Here is a 25253-nt window from a genome sequence, read left to right on the forward strand (position 1 = left end):
CGCGGCTTGGTTTGATCTGCCTTGTCCCCCAAGTCCGCCTTTCGTGGCAGTGCGCACGCCTCCGAGAGGTGTGACTCACCGCACTTCACGCAGCGGGGTCGGAGGTTGCAGTTCCGCGAGCCGTGGCCGAATTTCTGGCAACGGTGGCATTGCGCTACGTCCGTCGGGTTCTTGGTGTAAAACCGCCAGTTTACCCAAAAACCGTCCAACGTCTTAGTCCGCCGCAGGTCTTGGATCTTGACGGTGCCGCGGTCGAAGTACAACAGGTACAGTGTGTGTGTACCTGTTACCGTTGTCTTGCGCGAGACTTTAATCTCCCGCGGTTTTATTCCGGCGTCCGAAAGGTGACCCTTCAGGTCGGAGATCGGACGGTCTTGATAACCCTGTAAGACGACCTTAACAGGGGGCTTCTCGGGGTTGAATGTGTAGAAGTTGAAGTTGCTACGCTTCAATTCTTCAAACACCAGGTCGAAGTTCTTTTTATTCAGTGTCATCACTTGCACTGCCGACTTAATGATTTTCAGACAATATCCGAGGCCTTCCAGCAACTCGTCAACGTCGTCCGCCAACGTGTCCAAAACAAAAATTGGAGGTGGTCTTCGTTCCGTTGGAGAATTCAATTATTCTTTTTTGGCGTCGGCACTTTTTTCCGTGCATGACCATCGTCGTCGTCGTCGTCGGTAGTGGTGCTACCGTCGGTGTTGTTGTTGTTTTCTTCGTCGTCGCTCAGCATCTGGAACTCGTTCCTGATGGGAATGTTGGCGGATGTTGATGTGCCACTGGTCGTGGCACCGGAGGTACCCGAACGGGTTCGCACTGGTGATCTTGGAACATACAGTGAGTCAAATATTTGTCCGTACCCCCCCGTACGGAAAATGTTTGTGATATAAAAGTACATAAAATTCGACTAAAGTGCCATGTTTTATACATCAATCGACGCGGCAGAATGTCCTCTTTAAGACACTGCCATTGGATTTGCAAAAAACTTTTTCTTAAAAAATACAAAAATAGTTTACTAAAAAAAGTCAAAAAAAGAGGTCAAATAATTGTCCGTACCCCTAGTAAAAGTACAAAATCTGATCGATTTAAGTGAATTTATTTATGAAATGTTGTTTCTGTGTCAAATACTAGTACCTCTTGCCAGTTTGTGACAACTTTGAACTTCTGATAACATTGTTTAGTTAGTTTATATTAAAAATTAGTTTAGATTTAGTTTTTTAAGTAAAACTTATCAAAACATAAGTTTATAAACAACTATTTTTTTTATAAAATTGCTATTTTATGTTGTAAGAGTCTCTATTGAACAAGTTTCAACAATATTTGTTCAAAATATACATTGTTTTCATCTTTTTTATTGACATTTTTCGACCAAAAATACTGTTTCGGAACAATACCGTTAAACAATCCGGATTGTCCCGGAACCGGTTTAACCCCTCGGAGGGAAATTCTGTAGTGGTCAGATAAAGGACAAAAAAAACCCACCTCTAGCAATTTGAAGCATCCAATTTCGTCCACTACAGCCCGATTACGAGTCCCTAGTCTGAAATTTGAAATACATAGGCAAATCGAGTAGAATGATTCGTCTGTCACAATCAGCTGTGTCCTTTGTTATCCCACGAGCACGTGGTAAACAACTGGTTTTTTACAGGCGATTGATCTACTCGATTTGCCTATGTATGTGTAAAAATAGTATAAACAAAATCAGCTGCTTGGAATTCAACCAATCACAATCGATCAAAACCAAAACAATACTTTAAATACAAATACTAACACAGAATCATGGTGTGCGTGAGAGAAACCGTGGAGATCTCTATTTGGCATGGTGGAGAAGCAAACTCGCGGGTAACCACAATCAATTACGGCGAAAAAAATCGAAAAAACGATGGAGCACTGAGCACTAGCTGCATGCTCTCGTGCGTACACGGAGGGAGCTGAACACATGACTCAAAAATCTGTTCAAAGGGTGTTTTTCGGAATTTGCAAAAATTGTTGTACGGAACTCGTTGCAATACTTGATTTTTTCATCACTCGTCGTATTTATCCAACTCGGTGAACCTCGTTCGATAAATGTACGACTCGTGCTGAAAAAATCGTCTTTTTGCAACTTAAACTACTACTGTGGCATTTCCAGTTGAGACGAAGTATCAAAAACTATACGTTTGCCAACATTTGTTTTTCAAGTATTGTCGAGCAAGTATTGTTATTTTCCAAAGACTAATTGTGTGTGTGTGTGTGTGCTTTAATTTTTGATGTATTTTTGCTTGAGAGAAAAGAAACTTTTGGTGCAGAAAAGTACGGGAACGCTCTGCTGCCGGTTTTTTGGAAGAGCAAATTTCAAAATCAAATGATTTTAATTTGTGAAACTCTAGAGAATTATTGTTTAACAATAGGATTTCTCATGTAGCAAAATAAAACCAATCACTACTTTTTTGTAAGTTTAGAACCGTTTATTACAATTATCTTTTTGCTAAGCTAATACTTGTAACCTACGCGTCGGCATGCTTCCGTTCAACGTGGCTTCGCAACAACCGCTGATATCCGAACGCTTTATCGCACAGCGAACACTCGAATGGTTTTTCCTTGGTGTGACTCCGCAGATGTACCTGGGGACGGGTTAATTGTTAATATTAACTAATTATTTGAACGCTACTTATTTTCTTCTTCATACCTTCAAATTATTGCTTCGGTGAAACTCCTTCGGACAGTGCGGACACTTGAACTCCCGCAAGTCCGTGTGGGTAATCTTGTGTCGATTTAACCGGGCACTAAAAGTTAAAAGAATTCGTTATCAGTTGAAGGAAAGAAAACAATATTGTCTTCTTACTTTGAGACAAACTGCAGACCGCACTGGTCGCACTTGAATTGCTTCTCGGCGTGCGTTTCCCGCTTGTGATGATAGAGCGTTTTCCTGGAGTTGTAAACCTTCGAGCACAAATCGCACGCAAACTCATCCGTGCTGTGGCGATTGTTGTAGTGCAGCCGGAGGGAAATTTTACAGTGAAACTCGGTGCCACAATCCAACGCGGGACACTTGTACGGTCGCAGGCCCTCGTGCCGATTGCGGTGCCCTTCCATCCGGTTTCGCTCCACCGACTTGCCGCAGATTTCACACTCCAGCAGCAGGGAGCGGTAGATTTCCTTCTCGTCACGGTCCTTCCGCGAGATGGTCTGCTTTCTTTTCTCACGGTGAACGACAACCACTGAGACTGGCTTGATGTCGACGGGAATGTCTCCTAGTTCAGAGTGGTCCTGCGTGGATTCGTCATAGCTGAGGTATTCGATGACCGCTTCTTCTTCTTCTTCCTCGTCCTCCTCCCCGTCATGAAAGCTTTCCATCTGTTCGTTCGCAATAAGCTCGTAGTCGGACTCGATTATCTCGTATTTAGGTTCTTCATCCAGCTCAACCCCTTCGGGAACTTCCAACGTTATTTGATCTTGCGCAACTTCTTCCACATCAACCAAAGAATCCCCAACTTGTTCGTCAAAGTGTTCTTCGACAATGTCTGGTTCTTGTGAGACGGCGGCGGCAGTTGGCTCTGCTTCAGGGTCATCATCACCTTCCTGCACGTCTGGTTCCGGTAAGGGTTCCTGCTTATGGACTACTTCCGGAACCTGTTCAGGCTGTTCCTCGACGGTGGAGCGGTTTTGCTCTAGCAATCGCTGCACCTCTAAACAATTTTGTCGAAATTCGTAAAAATCTTTCACCTTGAGCGCACACAGGACACACATGTCCAGGGGGAGTGACTTGTCCTCTGGATTGATCTGCCGGAAACAAAGTCATGATGATTAAAACGAAGCAACTAGATTATAAATATCTAACTTACAAGCAAACTAACGCAGATGGCAATCTTTTGTAGAAATTGTTCCTCAAGCACGGTGTGGTTGAGATTCGATCGGCCCATGCAGAGCCGGCACATTTTGTAAGCTGCGGCCATTTGAAGCACTTGATTTTGATTTTAAAACTTGGAAAAACTAAATCGAACCGTTAATGTTGTTGCGCGAACAGGCATCAAAACAAAACAACTTGCGAGAAACGTCAAACGCATCAAACAATTTGCATGAAGGGTTTGGACGAAAAGGTCGAAAGAGAAACTAAAGAACGATCTTAAGTCATTCGACCAAAAGATCACCGCGCTGAACTCCGCAGTTTTGGGAGTGCGCAGATTTTCTCCAAACTGCCGCCAGCGCCACTGGGCCCTAGTGGCGAATAGCGGAACTAACGGCAACTAATTTTCCACCCCAAAGGGAGCTTTCTTTAAGTACGTAACGCAAATAAATCATCAATTTGTACATTTTCAACTTCTTTGCATTATTTTCTGTCTCCGTTAGGTTGATAAAGAAAAAATGATAAGCCATCAGTTTAAAATAACTTAAGCAAATTAAATTAAAATAAAACCATTAAGTTGCCAACTTTGATGAATTTTCACAATTTTTGGCCACAGTGAATCTCGCTCATAATTAGCATGGGGTTAGTATACATACTAACGAATATGAGAAAAATATTTTTGAGCGGGCGGTTTGAAAAAAAAAAGTACCCGCCGAAGGAGAAACATGACAATTTTCCTATATTTTGACAAAGTTGCCAACTTTGATGAATTTTCAAAAATTTTGGCCACAGTGAATCTCGCTCATAATTAGCATGGGGTTAGTATACATACTAACGAACATGAGAAAAATATTTTTGAGCGGGCGGTTTGAAAAAAAAGTACCCGCCGAAGGAGAAATATGACAATTTTCCTATATTATGAAAAAGTTGCCAACTTTGATGAATTTTCAGAATTTTTGGCCACAGTGAATCTCGCTCATAATTAGCATGGGGTTAGTATACATACTAACGAACATGAGAAAAATATTTTTGAGCGGGCGGTTTGAAAAAAAAGTAGCCGCCGAAGGAGAAATATGACAATTTTCCTATATTATGAAAAAGTTGCCAACTTTGATGAATTTTCAGAATTTTTGGCCACAGTGAATCTCGCTCATAATTAGCATGGGGTTAGTATACATACTAACGAACATGAGAAAAATATTTTTGAGCGGGCGGTTTGAAAAAAAAGTACCCGCCGAAGGAGAAATATGACAATTTTCCTATATTTTGACAAAGTTGCCAACTTTGATGAATTTTCAGAATTTTTGGCCACAGTGAATCTCGCTCATAATTAGCATGGGGTTAGTATACATACTAACGAACATGAGAAAAATATTTTTAAGCGGGCGGTTTGAAAAAAAAGTACCCGCCGAAGGAGAAATATGACAATTTTTCTATATTTTGACAAATTTGCCAACTTTGATGAATTTTCAGAATTTTTGGCCACAGTGAATCTCGCTCATAATTAGCATGGGGTTAGTATACATACTAACGAACATGAGAAAAATATTTTTGAGCGGGCGGTTTGAAAAAAAAGGACCCGCCGTTGGAGAAATATGTCAATTTTCCTATATTATGACAAAGTTGCCAACTTTGATGAATTTTCAGAATTTTTGGCCACAGTGAATCTCGCTCATAATTAGCATGGGGTTAGTATACATACTAACGAACATGAGAAAATATTTTTGAGCGGGCGGTTTGAAAAAAGTAGCCGCCGAAGGAGAAATATGACAATTTTCCTATATTATGAAAAAGTTGCCAACTTTGATGAATTTTCAGAATTTTTGGCCACAGTGAATCTCGCTCATAATTAGCATGGGGTTAGTATACATACTAACGAACATGAGAAAAATATTTTTGAGCGGGCGGTTTGAAAAAAAAGTACCCGCCGAAGGAGAAATATGACAATTTTCCTATATTTTGACAAAGTTGCCAACTTTGATGAATTTTCAGAATTTTTGGCCACAGTGAATCTCGCTCATAATTAGCATGGGGTTAGTATACATACTAACGAACATGAGAAAAATATTTTTAAGCGGGCGGTTTGAAAAAAAAAGTACCCGCCGAAGGAGAAATATGACAATTTTTCTATATTTTGACAAATTTGCCAACTTTGATGAATTTTCAGAATTTTTGGCCACAGTGAATCTTGCTCATAATTAGCATGGGGTTAGTATACATACTAACGAACATGAGAAAAATATTTTTGCAATTCCGTCGTGAAACTACTTACTTTTCCTGTCATTCTTGAACGATAAAATAGCCTACTTTTCTGTACCAAAAATAACAGAATCAAATAGTAACACTTTTCAAAATAAATGCTGAAAAGTTCTACTTTTCAGCACTGAAATGGGTGCTGAAAAGTTGAACTTTTCAGCACTTGTTTCCAAAAGTAATACTTTTCAACATTTTTTTTGATTTAAACGATTTATTGACAAAATACATGAAAATTCGACTTAAAATTTCACTCAATGGGTGTTTTTCGAAATTGCAAAAAATGTTGTATGGAACTCGTTGCAAAACTTGATTTTTTCAGCACTCGTCGTATTTATCCAACTCGGTGAACCTCGTTGGATAAATGTACGACTCGTGCTGAAAAAATCCTCTTTTTGCAACTTGTTGCATAAACTACTATTTTGAGCGGGCGGTTTGAAAAGAAAGTACCCGCACGGGTCCCCCACAGACCGTTATTATGCAGAAAAAATTTCCACCCAAACCAATGATTGGACATGGTTTCTGGGACCATTCTGCACCTCTGGGCCAAGTTTCAAAATATTTGCCGGCAGAAATTTCGAATACGGTCAGTTTTAGTATTTTTAGTTGAAATTAAGGGGAAATCGCATGTAAAATGCATAGGAAAACTTCAAAATTTTAATGTTTTAACTCTAAAACTTTACTGGTCATGGTTTAAATTGTACTTACATGTAGTAGAATGATATAAAACGATTTACGGAACTGACTAAGCCGGATAAAGCCTTAGTTAAGTGACTTAAGTACATTATTTACAAATTTATATCGAAATATTTTTTAAAAAAAACTCCTTCATTAGGCAATTTTAAGTCTAGGAAGACTAGATTGCATAAAAATAATTAAAATGGGGTAACTTTGAGCCAAGGGGTGACATTGTACCAAATTTTACGTTTGTTTAATTACTAAATAGCCTCACAATAAGCTCGATAAGCTTGAATTGTAAGGATTACAATTTGCAAATATTGTGGACTTCTCCCACAATTTTGAAAAAATCCATAAAAAGTTAAACAAGAACGAAAAAAAAAAAACTACAAAGGATTATTAGCCTTATTGTTGTACCCTGACAAGAGTTTTAGGACACAAACTACATCAGAACTTACATCGTCCTTCATATGTAAATATTTATAAGTTTAATAACCTATACATATTAGACTAAACTTTTTCACATTTTCTTAAGATATGCCAGGCTTGTTAAAATAGTAGATGAGTGGTTGTGTTTTCACATGAGACAGGAGGAGGAGACAGGTTTTTTTTATTGAAGATTAAAGAGGCTTTACATAATATGATTTCGTCTCTGGAGTAGGTTTTGTTTTACTGAATATATTATCAGTAAAAGTACTTGCTGATCATTAATATTTTTTGATGAATTTCAACGATGATCAAACTATATCAACAATACATTAATCAATTATAAAATACAGTTTTTATGATGATCAACTGCTAATTTTAATCATTACACATGGCAACAAAAATGATTGAGCTTAATGATAGCTGAAATACTCACTACATTTCGTTCGTATGGTTCAAGTTTCTAAACGTTTTAAAACAAAAAAAAACAATTTTATTATTAATGCAATGCTACAAACTTGCCACGTCACATAATTGTTTTTCTTTTATTTGTATTCAGAAGGAATCGATTCAGAACTGGAACATGTGCGCATCATTTTTAAATTTGTCACTTATAGGTGATTTAAAATCAATAGGCCTTTTTAAACATATTAATTTGCGATTTGCGAAGCAATATCATCAAATTATTGTTGGGTTTGGGAACATAAATAGACCAAATTAAGCAGTCTACAAAAAAATATTGACATAAACTTAATGCTTATCAAAACAATCTTTTGTACATTGTCACCCCTTGGCTCAAAGTTACCCCATTTTAGTTATTTTTATGCAATCTCCTAGACTTAATATTGCCTAATGAAGGAGTTTTTTTTTAATATTTAGATATAAACTTGTAAATAATGCACTTAAGTCACTTAACTAAGGCTTAATCCGGCTAAGTTAGTTCCGTGAATCGTTTTATATCATTCTACTACATGTAAGTACAATTTAAAACCATGACCAGTAACGTTTTAGAGTTAAAACATTAAAATTTTGAAGTTTTCCTATGCATTTTACATGCGATTTCCCCTTAATTTCAACTAAAAATACTAAAACTGACCGTATTCGAAATTTCTGCCGGCAAATATTTTGAAACTTGGCCCAGAGGTGCAGAATGGTCCCAGAAACCATGTCCAATCATTGGTTTGGGTGGAAATTTTTTCTGCATAATAACGGTCTGTGGGGGACCCGTGACCCGCCGAAGGAGAAATATGACAATTTTCCTATATTTTGACAAAGTTGCCAACTTTGATGAATTTTCAGAATTTTTGGCCACAGTGAATCTCGCTCATAATTAGCATGGGGTTAGTATACATACTAACGAATATGAGAAAAATATTTTTGAGCGGGCGGTTTGAAAAAAAAGTACCCGCCGAAGGAGAAATATGACAATTTTTCTATATTTTGACAAATTTGCCAACTTTGATGAATTTTCAGAACTTTTGGCCACAGTGAATCTCGCTCATAATTAGCATGGGGTTAGTATACATACTAACGAACATGAGAAAAATATTTTTGAGCGGGCGGTTTGAAAAAAAAGTACCCGCCGAAGGAGAAATATGACAATTTTCCTATATTTTGACAAAGTTGCCAACTTTGATGAATTTTCAGAACTTTTGGCCACAGTGAATCTCGCTCATAATTAGCATGGGGTTAGTATACATACTAACGAACATGAGAAAAATATTTTTGAGCGGGCGGTTTGAAAAAAAAGGACCCGCCGTTGGAGAAATATGACAATTTTCCTATATTTTGACAAAGTTGCCAACTTTGATGAATTTTCAGAATTTTTGGCCACAGTGAATCTCGCTCATAATTAGCATGGGGTTAGTATACATACTAACGAACATGAGAAAATATTTTGAGCGGGCGGTTTGAAAAAAAAGTACCCGCCGAAGGAGAAATATGACAATTTTCCTATATTTTGACAAAGTTGCCAACTTTGATGAATTTTCAGAATTTTTGGCCACAGTGAATCTCGCTCATAATTAGCATGGGGTTAGTATACATACTAACGAACATGAGAAAAATATTTTTGAGCGGGCGGTTTGAAAAAAAGTACCCGCCGAAGGAGAAATATGACAATTTTCCTATATTTTGACAAAGTTGCCAACTTTGATGAATTTTCAGAATTTTTGGCCACAGTGAATCTCGCTCATAATTAGCATGGGGTTAGTATACATACTAACGAATATGAGAAAAATATTTTTGAGCGGGCGGTTTGAAAAAAAAGTACCCGCCGAAGGAGAAATATGACAATTTTTCTATATTTTGACAAATTTGCCAACTTTGATGAATTTTCAGAACTTTTGGCCACAGTGAATCTCGCTCATAATTAGCATGGGGTTAGTATACATACTAACGAACATGAGAAAATATTTTGAGCGGGCGGTTTGAAAAAAGGACCCGCCGTTGGAGAAATATGACAATTTTCCTATATTTTGACAAAGTTGCCAACTTTGATGAATTTTCAGAATTTTTGGCCACAGTGAATCTCGCTCATAATTAGCATGGGGTTAGTATACATACTAACGAATATGAGAAAAATATTTTTGAGCGGGCGGTTTGAAAAAAAAGTACCCGCCGAAGGAGAAATATGACAATTTTTCTATATTTTGACAAATTTGCCAACTTTGATGAATTTTCAGAACTTTTGGCCACAGTGAATCTCGCTCATAATTAGCATGGGGTTAGTATACATACTAACGAACATGAGAAAAATATTTTTGAGCGGGCGGTTTGAAAAAAAAGTACCCGCCGAAGGAGAAATATGACAATTTTCCTATATTTTGACAAAGTTGCCAACTTTGATGAATTTTCAGAACTTTTGGCCACAGTGAATCTCGCTCATAATTAGCATGGGGTTAGTATACATACTAACGAACATGAGAAAAATATTTTTGAGCGGGCGGTTTGAAAAAAAAGGACCCGCCGTTGGAGAAATATGACAATTTTCCTATATTTTGACAAAGTTGCCAACTTTGATGAATTTTCAGAATTTTTGGCCACAGTGAATCTCGCTCATAATTAGCATGGGGTTAGTATACATACTAACGAACATGAGAAAAATATTTTTGAGCGGGCGGTTTGAAAAAAAAGTACCCGCCGAAGGAGAAATATGACAATTTTCCTATATTTTGACAAAGTTGCCAACTTTGATGAATTTTCAGAATTTTTGGCCACAGTGAATCTCGCTCATAATTAGCATGGGGTTAGTATACATACTAACGAACATGAGAAAATATTTTGAGCGGGCGGTTTGAAAAAAAAGTACCCGCCGAAGGAGAAATATGACAATTTTCCTATATTTTGACAAAGTTGCCAACTTTGATGAATTTTCAGAATTTTTGGCCACAGTGAATCTCGCTCATAATTAGCATGGGGTTAGTATACATACTAACGAACATGAGAAAAATATTTTTGAGCGGGCGGTTTGAAAAAAAAGTACCCGCCGAAGGAGAAATATGACAATTTTCCTATATTTTGACAAAGTTGCCAACTTTGATGAATTTTCAGAATTTTTGGCCACAGTGAATCTCGCTCATAATTAGCATGGGGTTAGTATACATACTAACGAACATGAGAAAAATATTTTTGAGCGGGCGGTTTGAAAAAAAAGTACCCGCCGAAGGAGAAATATGACAATTTTCCTATATTTTGACAAAGTTGCCAACTTTGATGAATTTTCAGAATTTTTGGCCACAGTGAATCTCGCTCATAATTAGCATGGGGTTAGTATACATACTAACGAACATGAGAAAAATATTTTGAGCGGGCGGTTTGAAAAAAGTACCCGCCGAAGGAGAAATATGACAATTTTTCTATATTTTGACAAATTTGCCAACTTTGATGAATTTTCAGAATTTTTGGCCACAGTGAATCTCGCTCATAATTAGCATGGGGTTAGTATACATACTAACGAACATGAGAAAAATATTTTGAGCGGGCGGTTTGAAAAAAGTACCCGCCGAAGGAGAAATATGACAATTTTCCTATATTTTGACAAAGTTGCCAACTTTGATGAATTTTCAGAATTTTTGGCCACAGTGAATCTCGCTCATAATTAGCATGGGGTTAGTATACATACTAACGAACATGAGAAAAATATTTTGAGCGGGCGGTTTGAAAAAAAAGGACCCGCCGAAGGAGAAATATGACAATTTTCCTATATTTTGACAAAGTTGCCAACTTTGATGAATTTTCAGAATTTTTGGCCACAGTGAATCTCGCTCATAATTAGCATGGGGTTAGTATACATACTAACGAACATGAGAAAAATATTTTTGAGCGGGCGGTTTGAAAAAAAAAGTACCCGCCGAAGGAGAAATATGACAATTTTTCTATATTTTGACAAATTTGCCAACTTTGATGAATTTTCAGAATTTTTGGCCACAGTGAATCTCGCTCATAATTAGCATGGGGTTAGTATACATACTAACGAACATGAGAAAAATATTTTTGAGCGGGCGGTTTGAAAAAAAAGTACCCGCCGAAGGAGAAATATGACAATTTTCCTATATTTTGACAAAGTTGCCAACTTTGATGAATTTTCAGAATTTTTGGCCACAGTGAATCTCGCTCATAATTAGCATGGGGTTAGTATACATACTAACGAACATGAGAAAATATTTTGAGCGGGCGGTTTGAAAAAAGTACCCGCCGAAGGAGAAATATGACAATTTTCCTATATTTTGACAAAGTTGCCAACTTTGATGAATTTTCAGAATTTTTGGCCACAGTGAATCTCGCTCATAATTAGCATGGGGTTAGTATACATACTAACGAATATGAGAAAATATTTTGAGCGGGCGGTTTGAAAAAGTACCCGCCGAAGGAGAAATATGACAATTTTCCTATATTTTGACAAAGTTGCCAACTTTGATGAATTTTCAGAATTTTTGGCCACAGTGAATCTCGCTCATAATTAGCATGGGGTTAGTATACATACTAACGAACATGAGAAAAATATTTTTGAGCGGGCGGTTTGAAAAAAAATTACCCGCCGAAGGAGAAATATGACAATTTTCCTATATTTTGACAAAGTTGCCAACTTTGATGAATTTTCAGAATTTTTGGCCACAGTGAATCTCGCTCATAATTAGCATGGGGTTAGTATACATACTAACGAACATGAGAAAAATATTTTTGAGCGGGCGGTTTGAAAAAAAAGTACCCGCCGAAGGAGAAATATGACAATTTTCCTATATTTTGACAAAGTTGCCAACTTTGATGAATTTTCAGAATTTTTGGCCACAGTGAATCTCGCTCATAATTAGCATGGGGTTAGTATACATACTAACGAACATGAGAAAAATATTTTTGAGCGGGCGGTTTGAAAAAAAAGTACCCGCCGAAGGAGAAATATGACAATTTTCCTATATTTTGACAAAGTTGCCAACTTTGATGAATTTTCAGAATTTTTGGCCACAGTGAATCTCGCTCATAATTAGCATGGGGTTAGTATACATACTAACGAACATGAGAAAAATATTTTTGAGCGGGCGGTTTGAAAAAAAAGTACCCGCCGAAGGAGAAATATGACAATTTTCCTATATTTTGACAAAGTTGCCAACTTTGATGAATTTTCAGAATTTTTGGCCACAGTGAATCTCGCTCATAATTAGCATGGGGTTAGTATACATACTAACGAACATGAGAAAAATATTTTTGAGCGGGCGGTTTGAAAAAAAAGGACCCGCCGTTGGAGAAATATGTCAATTTTCCTATATTATGACAAAGTTGCCAACTTTGATGAATTTTCAGAATTTTTGGCCACAGTGAATCTCGCTCATAATTAGCATGGGGTTAGTATACATACTAACGAACATGAGAAAAATATTTTTGAGCGGGCGGTTTGAAAAAAAAGTACCCGCCGAAGGAGAAATATGACAATTTTCCTATATTTTGACAAAGTTGCCAACTTTGATGAATTTTCAGAATTTTTGGCCACAGTGAATCTCGCTCATAATTAGCATGGGGTTAGTATACATACTAACGAACATGAGAAAAATATTTTTGAGCGGGCGGTTTGAAAAAAAAGTACCCGCCGAAGGAGAAATATGACAATTTTCCTATATTTTGACAAAGTTGCCAACTTTGATGAATTTTCAGAATTTTTGGCCACAGTGAATCTCGCTCATAATTAGCATGGGGTTAGTATACATTAGGATGTAACAAAAATGACTTTTTGGCGGGCATTCAGGGGTTTGTTCCGGTGGGCATACTGAGCCCAAATCCCAAATATGAGCTTGATTGGACGTAACAGGAGCTGGCGCTCCGCCCTTCAATTTTAAATGGGATTTAACCCGTAAAAAAAGATTTTTTCAAAAATGACAATTTTTGAGGCATTTTGGCCACTGAAGCGTTTACCAAAAACATCACTGGCGTGTAGGCCAGATCCTTGCGCATCTTTTGGTATATATAACATTGAAGTTTGGAGCACCCTGGAGCTCGGTATAGACCTTCAAAGTTTGGCATTTTTTCGAAAAATCGGTCTTAGCAAAATCAAATGGCGTCTCGGGCGTCGCGAGGCGCGACGCATATCTTTTTTGCCGGGGCCGGTTTTTCGAAAAAATGCCAAACTTTGAAGGTCTGTACCGAGCTCCAGGGTGCTCCAAACTTCAATGTTATATATACCAAAAGATGCGCAAGGATCTGGCCTACACGCCAGTGATGTTTTTGGTAAACGCTTCAGTGGCAAATCTCAAAAATTGACATTTTGAAAAATTTTTTACGGGTTAAATCCCATTTAAAGGGCAGCTCCTGTTACGTCCAATCAAGCTCATATTTGGGATTTGGGCTCAGTATGCCCACCGGAACAAACCCCTGAATGCCCGCCAAAAAGTCATTTTTGTTACATCCTAGTATACATACTAACGAACATGAGAAAAATATTTTTGAGCGGGCGGTTTGAAAAAAAAGTACCCGCCGAAGGAGAAATATGACAATTTTCCTATATTTTGACAAAGTTGCCAACTTTGATGAATTTTCAGAATTGTTGGCCACAGTGAATCTCGCTCATAATTAGCATGGGGTTAGTATACATACTAACGAACATGAGAAAAATATTTTTGAGCGGGCGGTTTGAAAAAAAAGTACCCGCCGAAGGAGAAATATGACAATTTTCCTATATTTTGACAAAGTTGCCAACTTTGATGAATTTTCAGAATTTTTGGCCACAGTGAATCTCGCTCATAATTAGCATGGGGTTAGTATACATACTAACGAACATGAGAAAAATATTTTTGAGCGGGCGGTTTGAAAAAAAAGTACCCGCCGAAGGAGAAATATGACAATTTTCCTATATTTTGACAAAGTTGCCAACTTTGATGAATTTTCAGAATTTTTGGCCACAGTGAATCTCGCTCATAATTAGCATGGGGTTAGTATACATACTAACGAACATGAGAAAAATATTTTTGAGCGGGCGGTTTGAAAAAAAAGTACCCGCCGAAGGAGAAATATGACAATTTTCCTATATTTTGACAAAGTTGCCAACTTTGATGAATTTTCAGAATTTTTGGCCACAGTGAATCTCGCTCATAATTAGCATGGGGTTAGTATACATACTAACGAACATGAGAAAAATATTTTTGAGCGGGCGGTTTGAAAAAAAAGTACCCGCCGAAGGAGAAATATGACAATTTTCCTATATTTTGACAAAGTTGCCAACTTTGATGAATTTTCAGAATTTTTGGCCACAGTGAATCTCGCTCATAATTAGCATGGGGTTAGTATACATACTAACGAACATGAGAAAAATATTTTTGAGCGGGCGGTTTGAAAAAAAAGTACCCGCCGAAGGAGAAATATGACAATTTTCCTATATTTTGACAAAGTTGCCAACTTTGATGAATTTTAGAATTTTTGGCCACAGTGAATCTCGCTCATAATTAGCATGGGGTTAGTATACATACTAACGAACATGAGAAAAATATTTTTGAGCGGGCGGTTTGAAAAAAGGACCCGCCGTTGGAGAAATATGTCAATTTTCCTATATTATGACAAAGTTGCCAACTTTGATGAATTTTCAGAATTTTTGGCCACAGTGAATCTCGCTCATAATTAGCATGGGGTTAGTATACATACTAACGAACATGAGAAAAATATTTTTGAGCGGGCGGTTTGAAAAAAAAGTACCCGCCGAAGGAGAAATATGACAATTTTCCTATATTTTGACAAAGTTGCCAACTTTGATGAATTTTCAGAATTTTTGGCCACAGTGAATCTCGCTCATAATTAGCATGGGGTTAGTATACATACTAACGAACATGAGAAAAATATTTTTGAGCGGGCGGTTTGAAAAAAAAGGACCCGCCGTTGGAGAAATATGTCAATTTTCCTATATTATGACAAAGTTGCCAACTTTGATGAATTTTCAGAATTTTTGGCCACAGTGAATCTCGCTCATAATTAGCATGGGGTTAGTATACATACTAACGAACATGAGAAAAATATTTTTGAGCGGGCGGTTTGAAAAAAGTACCCGCCGAAGGAGAAATATGACAATTTTCCTATATTTTGACAAAGTTGCCAACTTTGATGAATTTTCAGAATTTTTGGCCACAGTGAATCTCGCTCATAATTAGCATGGGGTTAGTATACATACTAACGAACATGAGAAAAATATTTTTGAGCGGGCGGTTTGAAAAAAAAGTACCCGCCGAAGGAGAAATATGACAATTTTCCTATATTTTGACAAAGTTGCCAACTTTGATGAATTTTCAGAATTTTTGGCCACAGTGAATCTCGCTCATAATTAGCATGGGGTTAGTATACATACTAACGAACATGAGAAAATATTTTGAGCGGGCGGTTTGAAAAAAGTACCCGCCGAAGGAGAAATATGACAATTTTCCTATATTTTGACAAAGTTGCCAACTTTGATGAATTTTCAGAATTTTTGGCCACAGTGAATCTCGCTCATAATTAGCATGGGGTTAGTATACATACTAACGAACATGAGAAAAATATTTTGAGCGGGCGGTTTGAAAAAAAAGTACCCGCCGAAGGAGAAATATGACAATTTTCCTATATTTTGACAAAGTTGCCAACTTTGATGAATTTTCAGAATTTTTGGCCACAGTGAATCTCGCTCATAATTAGCATGGGGTTAGTATACATACTAACGAACATGAGAAAATATTTTGAGCGGGCGGTTTGAAAAAAAAGGACCCGCCGTTGGAGAAATATGTCAATTTTCCTATATTATGACAAAGTTGCCAACTTTGATGAATTTTCAGAATTTTTGGCCACAGTGAATCTCGCTCATAATTAGCATGGGGTTAGTATACATACTAACGAACATGAGAAAAATATTTTTGAGCGGGCGGTTTGAAAAAAAAGGACCCGCCGTTGGAGAAATATGTCAATTTTCCTATATTATGACAAAGTTGCCAACTTTGATGAATTTTCAGAATTTTTGGCCACAGTGAATCTCGCTCATAATTAGCATGGGGTTAGTATACATACTAACGAACATGAGAAAAATATTTTTGAGCGGGCGGTTTGAAAAAAGCACCCGCCGAAGGAGAAATATGACAATTTTCCTATATTTTGACAAAGTTGCCAACTTTGATGAATTTTCAGAATTTTTGGCCACAGTGAATCTCGCTCATAATTAGCATGGGGTTAGTATACATACTAACGAACATGAGAAAATATTTTGAGCGGGCGGTTTGAAAAAAGTACCCGCCGAAGGAGAAATATGACAATTTTCCTATATTTTGACAAAGTTGCCAACTTTGATGAATTTTCAGAATTTTTGGCCACAGTGAATCTCGCTCATAATTAGCATGGGGTTAGTATACATACTAACGAACATGAGAAAAATATTTTTGAGCGGGCGGTTTGAAAAAAAAGGACCCGCCGTCGGAGAAATATGTCAATTTTCCTATATTATGACAAAGTTGCCAACTTTGATGAATTTTCAGAATTTTTGGCCACAGTGAATCTCGCTCATAATTAGCATGGGGTTAGTATTCATACTAACGAACATGAGAAAAATATTTTTGAGCGGGCGGTTTGAAAAAAACACAGAGTAGCCGCTGTCCCAATTTTTGCGGTATACCGAGCATCGCCGTACTAGTGTATCTATTCGCCAGCAGGGTGCGTCGCAACAGCCGCATTGTCTGTAAGTTCGAAAAGCGAATGGTGGAAGCGCAGATAAATATTTCTGCACCTGGCATCTCTGAATATGTAGGAGGCGACGACAGTTTTGTGATTGTTTTCCCGCTTATTTTTTCGCGGAAGTTTTTCGGTGGCCTCCAAGTGGCCTTTAAAAAATAAGGGTTTTTAACTGTTTTCAGCGGAGTTTACGTGTGGATTCAAGCTGGTTGGCCGAATAAGAAAATGTTTTAGGTGAGTTGGGCTGTAGTGTTGTTCTTAATAGAACTTCTGCGGGGTCGATCGGTGCGCTTTTGTGGTGTTAGTACGCACATTCTGTTTCCGGAGAAATATTCAGAACTCCAGATAGTTTACCCACGAAGAGGAGGTTTCACGCAAAAATTATAAAAAAATGGTTAAATCTAGATTAAATTTTCAAATGATCCTATCTGCAAAGGAATCCTATGATTCATAGATTTTTGGTAAATTTACTCTTGAAATAGGGTCCTAGAGCCTAAAGCAATCAAAAACCATTCCTGATCACTTTTTTTCATTTCTAGATTAAATTTTCAAAAGGTCCTGTAAGCATAGGATGCTTTGAAAATTTACTCGAGATTTTTATGCAAAAAAAAAAATTAATTGACAAGACAACATTTTTTCGATGGATCAACTATGGTCCCCTTGGAACGAGCGGTCAAGTAGGACGTTTTCTGTCAGGATGGGCCGCGAGGTTACTTTTTCTTTTTCAAAAATTGAATTAAAACTTATTTTAAATCCTTTGTTGTCATGCAAAGGGTCTTTGTTTTCAGAAAAATTAGTATTATCGTAGTGAACAATAAGGTCACAAATTAAAGCTTAATTTTAGAACCCAATCGCTATGAAAAATGGTGTATTTTTGTGGACTTGGTGTTTTCTGGTAGTTACAAATTATTGGATTTGGCAGCTCATGTCGTCAATCAATAATTGTGATTCTTACCAACAAAAAGTTGAGTTCAATAATATCCAAGTAACCACACGCAGAAAAATAAGGCTTATTTGAATCAACAAAACGTTTTGTTGATTTGAAAATCATGATTTTTGTTGACTCAACGCTAAACGTCAAAGCAGCTTTTTCAAAACAACAAAAGAATTTTGTTGAATTGAGAAAATCAAGGTTTGTTTCAACGCAAAATCGGCGTTGATTATATTCAACAAAAATTATGTTGATTCAAACCCGAGTTCAAACCTCGTACAGGCTGATTCTACAAAACATTTTTCTGCGTGCAAACAGCACTAGAACAAGTCAGTGTTTAGCACTAGAAGCGCTTCACCATCTGGGGATTATTGCTAACAAGTTTAGACATCTGCACTAAAAGCGCTTTTACAGCTGATTTGCGGTCGGTTTTGGACTTTAACGTGGAGGTCCAGAGTGGCAGAGCGTAGTCCAAATTTTTTTTTTCTTGTGGGCTGGTAGAAGCGTTCAAAATTGAATTTTGGAAAATGTTAAACCATAGGGATCAAGAAGACATTCTGAATTTTCAGATGGATTAACTACTTTTAAATTTCATCAAAATGTGAATTCACAATGAGTCGATTTGTGAAAACTTCGTAGACCGTCTGCCCCCGTTTTGGTTTGTTCCCACCGCGATAACTCTGACTGGGGTCACTTTTTTGCAAATAGGAAAACATGATAGGAAAGAGCAAGTTCTTACGATTCTTATGATACCATAACATTGATATTTTTCTCGAAAAATATTGGAGCACTAAACGCATGAAAAAAATATTTTTGAAAAACTCGCAGCCGCCAACAGACCACGCGACAGAACGTGCAGCAGTGGACGTACGAAAAAAAGGAGAAACCGACATAACGGTGATAACTGCTAGCCGCGTGGCAAAAATGGTTTTGCCTGGTTGCTTTGTCATTGTTTCTCGTTCGCTGCTGCACCATCGTTCTTCTACACACGGGGCACAGAGGGGAATAATCGAAATTTTACGCAATAAATGAATATCTTCTCGGGAATATTTTTGGGAATTTTGGTGTCTTTGGCAAAGTTGCTCGTATTAGTAGTGCGCATCTTTTGGCACCAATTTTTAGTTCCGAACTTCACCGCATAGGTGGCGCTGAAAACTAACTTTTTACAAGAGGGTCGTAGAGCTTTGGTCTCTTCGACAAAGTTGTGTAATTTATCTTTTTGAACAACTTTTAGAACATTTAAAAATCCCAAAAATAATGGCAAAAAGTTACAGCACTTTAGACAAAATATCTCTGATTAAATCGTTTTTTGTTCTAAAACATCTTTAAACTTATTTATTTATCATTCCAATAATGATAGTTGGTGAAAAATAATTATTGAAGAAAATTCTGCTGAATCTAAAAATTTTTGATGTCTTATTTTACAAATTATAGAAAAAACATTGAAAATATGGTAATTTTGGAAACAACTCGGAACTACTCGGAGCCGATTTGCCGAGCATTTAAAAAAAATATTTGGTCTTTTTGCCTATAAGTTATTAGCAATCCTCTCCGAAAGTCAGAAATGAATTTCACCTATGTATTATATATTTAGCTAATAAAAATTTCGAGCCTTCTCTATGAACAAAGTTCTTTTTTTGCATGTTTGGATTGCCCCTACAAGTTTTCATTCAATTTTGGTCGTTGTCTTGAATTTCATGTAAAAATTTGAAAATCAAAAATCTTGAAAAGAAATTTTCAGATTGATTGGATGCCTTCAGCAAAGTTTTAGAAAATTGTTAGAACAATCCAGCATTCAGAGTCAGGTAGAAAATAATTATTGGACCTGGGGGGGAATTTGTTCTCTTGGCATTTTTTATGATTTAGCTCTTCCATACAATTTGCAATTCTAACTACATTAAAAATATTTTGCAAAGTTTGTGATAGTAACTTGTTTGCTCTCTTCTGAATAAACTATTCATCACTTGAAATAATAGTGATGTGCCAACATCAAGTACGCGACGGAAATACATGTCAATTCAACAAAAAAAAATCAAGAGATTTTCAATTTTTAAGTTTTCACATGAGATTCGTATAAGGACAGCGGCCAAAATTGCATGAAGACTAGGTACTTTTATCTACAAGGACTTCGCCACCCTGGGCTCCTAAGTGTATGAAAATATGGCACGGAGTGACGGCGCCGGATACCCATATTTACACAAAGAATTTTAGAGCGCCCACCGCTTTTTTTTAGAAAAATGCTCGGCAAAACGGCTCCTAGCAGTTCCGAGTTGTTTCCAAAATTACCATATTTTCAATGTTTTTTACTATAATTTGTAAAATAAGGCATCAAAACTTTTTGAGATTTAGCAGAAACTTCTTCAATAATTATTTTTCACCAACTATCATCATTGGAATAATAAATAAATAAGTTTGAGATGTTTTAGTCCAAAACGATTTTATCAGAGATATTTTTTCAAAGTGCTTCAAAGTGTTTTACCATTATTTTTGGGAATTTTTCAATATTCTAAAAGTTGTTTAAAATGAACGCTTTACAATACCATATTGTATGACGAGCTTGTTCGACATGGGAATCTCTCTCTCATAACATTACACCTTAGCTTCCATCCACCCCGTATTCGAACTGACGACCTTTGGATTGTGAGTCCAACTGCCTACCAGCGACTCCACCGAGACAGGACCCAGGGAGACGACTCCTACACCTGGACTGAGCTAACGACCTAACCTTTAGGTTAGGGGCCAACATTTACTTCCCGTCCGACGGAAGGCGTGATCAGACAAATCTCGTCTCGAAAAATGCCACCGGGACCTTCTGGGATCGAACCCAGGCCGATTGGGTGAGAGGCAACCACGCTTACTCCTACACCACGGTCCCGACAACATTAGGGATCTTTATTTATTTTATAAATTTCTAAATGATTGCGTCTCATACCAAAAATATCCCATTTAGGGTATATGAGAAATACCCAACGTTTGTTTTGTTAATTATTAGTGGAACACATAAAAACTCTTTTAGTAAAAAAAAATCTTATGACGAGGTTGAAAGCAAAATCAAGAAGATAGTAATTGTATAACAGGAATACTAAAACAAAATACAGTAGAGTAATTTTGCGTGTGTAGGTAATAGGATGTAACAAAAATGACTTTTGGCGGCCATTCAGGGCTTCGTTCCGGTGGGCATACTTAGCCCAAATCCCAAATATGAGCTTGATTGGACGTAACAGGAGCTGGCGCTATGTCTATTTTTGAGGCACTTTGGCCACAAATGCGTTTATCAAAAACATCACTGGCGTGTAGGTCGGATCCCTGCGCATCTTTTGGTATACCGTAAAACGGGGTAACTTTGATAGCCGGGGTGACTTTGATAGGTTTGCGATTTTCCCGTAAAATTAAGAGTACAATTAAAATACGTAAGGGACCATCCATAAACCACGTGGACACTTTAGGGGGTATGGCGATTGTCCACGATCCATACAAAAGTTTTTTTGTATGGACAATTGTCCACGAGGGGGGGGGGGGTAACAGATTTCCAAAAAAGTGTCCACGTGGTTTATGGATGGTCCCTAAGGAATGGTTCAGAAACATACTGACCGTGGTAGAGAAGTGTTCGAAGTACCTCAAGAAGAACTTTTCATAAATTTTTGAAAGGATTATAAAGTTAGTTAACTATAGTTAAGAAAATGTTGATGGAAGTCATTATTTTAAACTTCTCGAAGTGTCATGATTTTCTCAATGAACATGATTTTTAATCGGAAAACTGAATGCATTTTCGGATTCTTTGGACAATTTTCCACTAGGAGAAGGTTAAATAAGTTTGTAAATAATAAATAATATGTGTTTTTGAAACACAATTAAAAAAAATCTCCAAATTTATAGGCAATTTCAGTTGAACAAATTTCATGTAAAATGTGAAAACATGTGATTCGTGCTTCGAATTCAGTATAAAATGCAATATAAATCGATAATTTTACTAACAAAACTAGTTTTAACAAATTTCAGGCGAAATTTCGACTTTTTAACAATTTTACCTAAAATTTATATGTATTTTGTTAAAAACCTTATAAACTTAGTTAACTTAACATAAACATTGATTTTTTTTCTTACAAACTATATCAGCTACTTTAGTGATGGTACATTTAACGTACAAATAAAGTTTGAACATCTTAAATATGATTTTAACAAGAAAAACTATGACTATCAAAGTCACCCCGGAATTTAAACTAAGAATTTTTAACGTAACTATTTTTCTAAACACTATTGAAAAACTTTTTCCAAAATAGTGCATGGACTTTGTGTGGCCTACCCCAGTACATGTTTTAAAAATAATAATCTTGAGAAAAATCTTATCTGTTGGAAAATATTCTAAAAACAAATTGAAATCCTATCAAAGTCACCCCGGTTTACGGTATATAACATTGAAGTTTGGAGCACCTTGGAGCTCGGTACGGACCTTCAAAGTTTAACATTTTTTCGAAAAATCGGCCCCGACAAAATCAAATGGCGTCTCGGGCGTCGCGAGGTGCGACGCATATCTTTTTTGCCGGGGACTGACTGTTTTGCTCCAAAAATTATATAATTTACGGCAAGCTTGTCTGTTTGTTTGTCCCACCTAACGAATGTTCTGGATGAGTCCTATCGTGAAAATGTTCGCAAATCAATCCCGCTTAGAAATATTTTGTTCTGAACTTGCTCACAGCTAATCTCTTTAACTTATGCAGAGCGTCGACAATCTGAATCTCTTACACCATTTTCATTCTTATTTATATGGCACAAATCACACAAAAGATGTATTTACTCTTTTAAAAATCTCATCATGTTTTTGGTAATACACAATTTAATCTACCTCTGATTATTGCAACTCCCATTTTTAGCAATATTTTCTTTCTGATTTATCAACTTTTGTTAATTATCAATCTCCTAAAGCTTTTGCATTATTTTTTTTTACATTTCGTTACTGAAATCATAATTCACATTTTTGGGGTCATATTTGAGTTCAAAATCCATTATAAAATAACGAAACAAAAATATTTTGTGATTTGATAATCCAAAGTGTTTTATTTTTCTGAGGACACTCCTTATTCCAATTCTTTGGCAAAAATAAAACAGTTTTAAGATTTTTAGGGTCGCTGTTGAGAGTTGATGTTTGTAAATAAAAATTGAGAAAATGTTTGGGAAAAACCTCGCTTCAGGATTTTGCCTGCAGGTAGCGCAATTCTAACCCAACTTTGTCAAGTGTGATTCTTGTACACTAGGGTGGTCGAAATCCGGGCTTCCTCTTGAAATCAAAGATCGCTAGACTAGATTACAGATTTGAGCTCATCCTGACCATGGGAACCCCTCCTCTAATCGCTTGAAGTTTATATGGGAAAATTCTTCAAAATTTATAGAGAAAAGCAATTGTTTCAGTTTTTACATGTGGAATGTGCAATAACTGTCCGATTCTTACCAATTCTTGGAACTACACAAAAAACCTTGTGTAAATTTGGAAGGTTGAATATTACTTCTATTATTATTAAATTTTACCTCAATTTTGACTGAAAAAGTGAAATTTCACCAGCCATTCGGAAACAATGCACATTTTCAGAGGTAAATTTACACATTTTTTTTCTGACATAAAAGATGTATCCCTTCCCATATGTAATATAACCATGATTTTGTTAATGTGTGTATGATCTTCGTTATGCCGGGACCCGCAGTGTAGGGGTAAGCGTGGTAGCCTCTCACCCAGTCAGCCTGGGTTCGATCCTAGAAGGTCCCGGTGGCATTTTTTGAGACGAGATTTGTGTGATCACGCCTTCCGTCGGACGGGAAGTAAATGTTGGCCAGCTCTAACTTAGAGGTTAGGTCGTTAGCTCAGTCCAGGTGTAGAAGTCGTCTCCCCTGGGTCCTGCCTCGGTGGAGTCGCTGGTAGGCATTTGGACTCACAATACTAAGGTCGTCAGTTCGAATCCCGGGGTGGATGGAAGCTAAGGTGTAAAAAGAGGTTTGCAATTGCCTCAACAATCAAGCCTTCGGACACCTAGTTTCGAGTAGGGATCTCGCAATCGAGAACGCTAAGGCAATTTGAAGTTCTTCGTTAAACTTAAAAAACTTTCCATATTTTTATGATATTTTGCTTAAAAGTTATTAGGCTCATAAATGACCATTTCCGCGCAGACGGATAACTCTATAGTGAGATGGCAATACATCGAAGTGCAAAAGAGAAAAAATGCTGGAGTCATCGTCTAAAAATCGACGGTGCCATATCTCGCCCAGCAAAATGAAGACGATAAAGTAGTTGGTTTGAGGAAATATGGGAAACGTGGTCTAAAAATAAAAACGCCATTCCTCTACAAGGATAACGATCTGGTAGTACAAAGGTTCTGTGAAGGGACACAGCGAATAAATCCTAAGATTGGCGAGAGTATTATTCTTATGAGTTCATTTTCGCGCCTTTGCAACATCAGCTACAAAGGTTCGATGAATATGAGATGGTCATTTGCCAATATAATCCACCAAATGGGATGAACTATTGCATTGAACGAACGGTTTATTCTACCATTAGATTTTGGTAGGGCTGTTCTCTCAGCTTTCTTTTATGGGTGATTGAAATTCAATTTCCTACAACTCTGTCGAGAGGTGCAAAATGAACCGAGTTAACCTTTCTTGATTTAAAAAAAAATCGGAGTTTGACTACATAAAAATCACCAAATTAAAAACCATTTTCAAAATTTTGTTGAACTCGATTCGAACAAATCTGTAATTTCTGCAACGAAAGCATCGCTCCAACTGTTTTGTAGAGATTAAAAACAAGTTGGAACTCATCTAGACATACAAAGAATTTTCTGGAAAAAGAATCGTATCAATTGGTTGAGCAATGGCCGAGATCCAACGAGTTGAAGTTTCCGTTCCGACTTTTTTGGAGGCTTACGTGTTGGAATGTTTAGTAATAAGTTAAAAAAAATTAAATTCAACATAACCGTGTGAAAAATTTACCAG

The 25253-nt window shown here is 37.0% G+C and overlaps 1 protein-coding gene across 1 annotated transcript; it reads right to left on the minus strand.

The window, feature by feature from the left end:
* Window positions 1-2425: 2425 nt before the first annotated feature.
* Window positions 2426-4029, minus strand: LOC6048985 (zinc finger protein 14). The gene is made up of 4 exons (XM_038251689.1): window positions 3825-4029; window positions 2825-3762; window positions 2669-2765; window positions 2426-2603 (listed from the first exon to the last, which is right to left on the minus strand). The coding sequence occupies exons 1-4, from the start codon at window positions 3933-3935 to the stop codon at window positions 2487-2489; spliced, it is 1263 nt and encodes a 420-aa protein (XP_038107617.1). The 5' UTR covers window positions 3936-4029; the 3' UTR covers window positions 2426-2486.
* Between the last annotated feature and the right edge of the window lie 21224 nt (window positions 4030-25253).

The sequence above is a fragment of the Culex quinquefasciatus genome, chromosome 2 (assembly GCF_015732765.1).
Source record: "Culex quinquefasciatus strain JHB chromosome 2, VPISU_Cqui_1.0_pri_paternal, whole genome shotgun sequence".
In the NCBI taxonomy this organism is placed as follows: domain Eukaryota; kingdom Metazoa; phylum Arthropoda; class Insecta; order Diptera; family Culicidae; genus Culex; species Culex quinquefasciatus.

Excerpts from the sequence above, each read along its gene's own strand:
- LOC6048985 (XM_038251689.1), bottom strand. The coding sequence starts at position 3,935 with ATGGCCGCAGCTTACAAAATGTGCCGGCTCTGCATGGGCCGATCGAAT. Across the intron at positions 3,763-3,824 it reads CCATCTGCGTTAGTTTGCTT|ATCAATCCAGAGGACAAGTC; the intron begins GTAAGTTAGATA and ends TGTTTCCGGCAG. Across the intron at positions 2,604-2,668 it reads ACCGAAGCAATAATTTGAAG|GTACATCTGCGGAGTCACAC; the intron begins GTATGAAGAAGA and ends ACCCGTCCCCAG.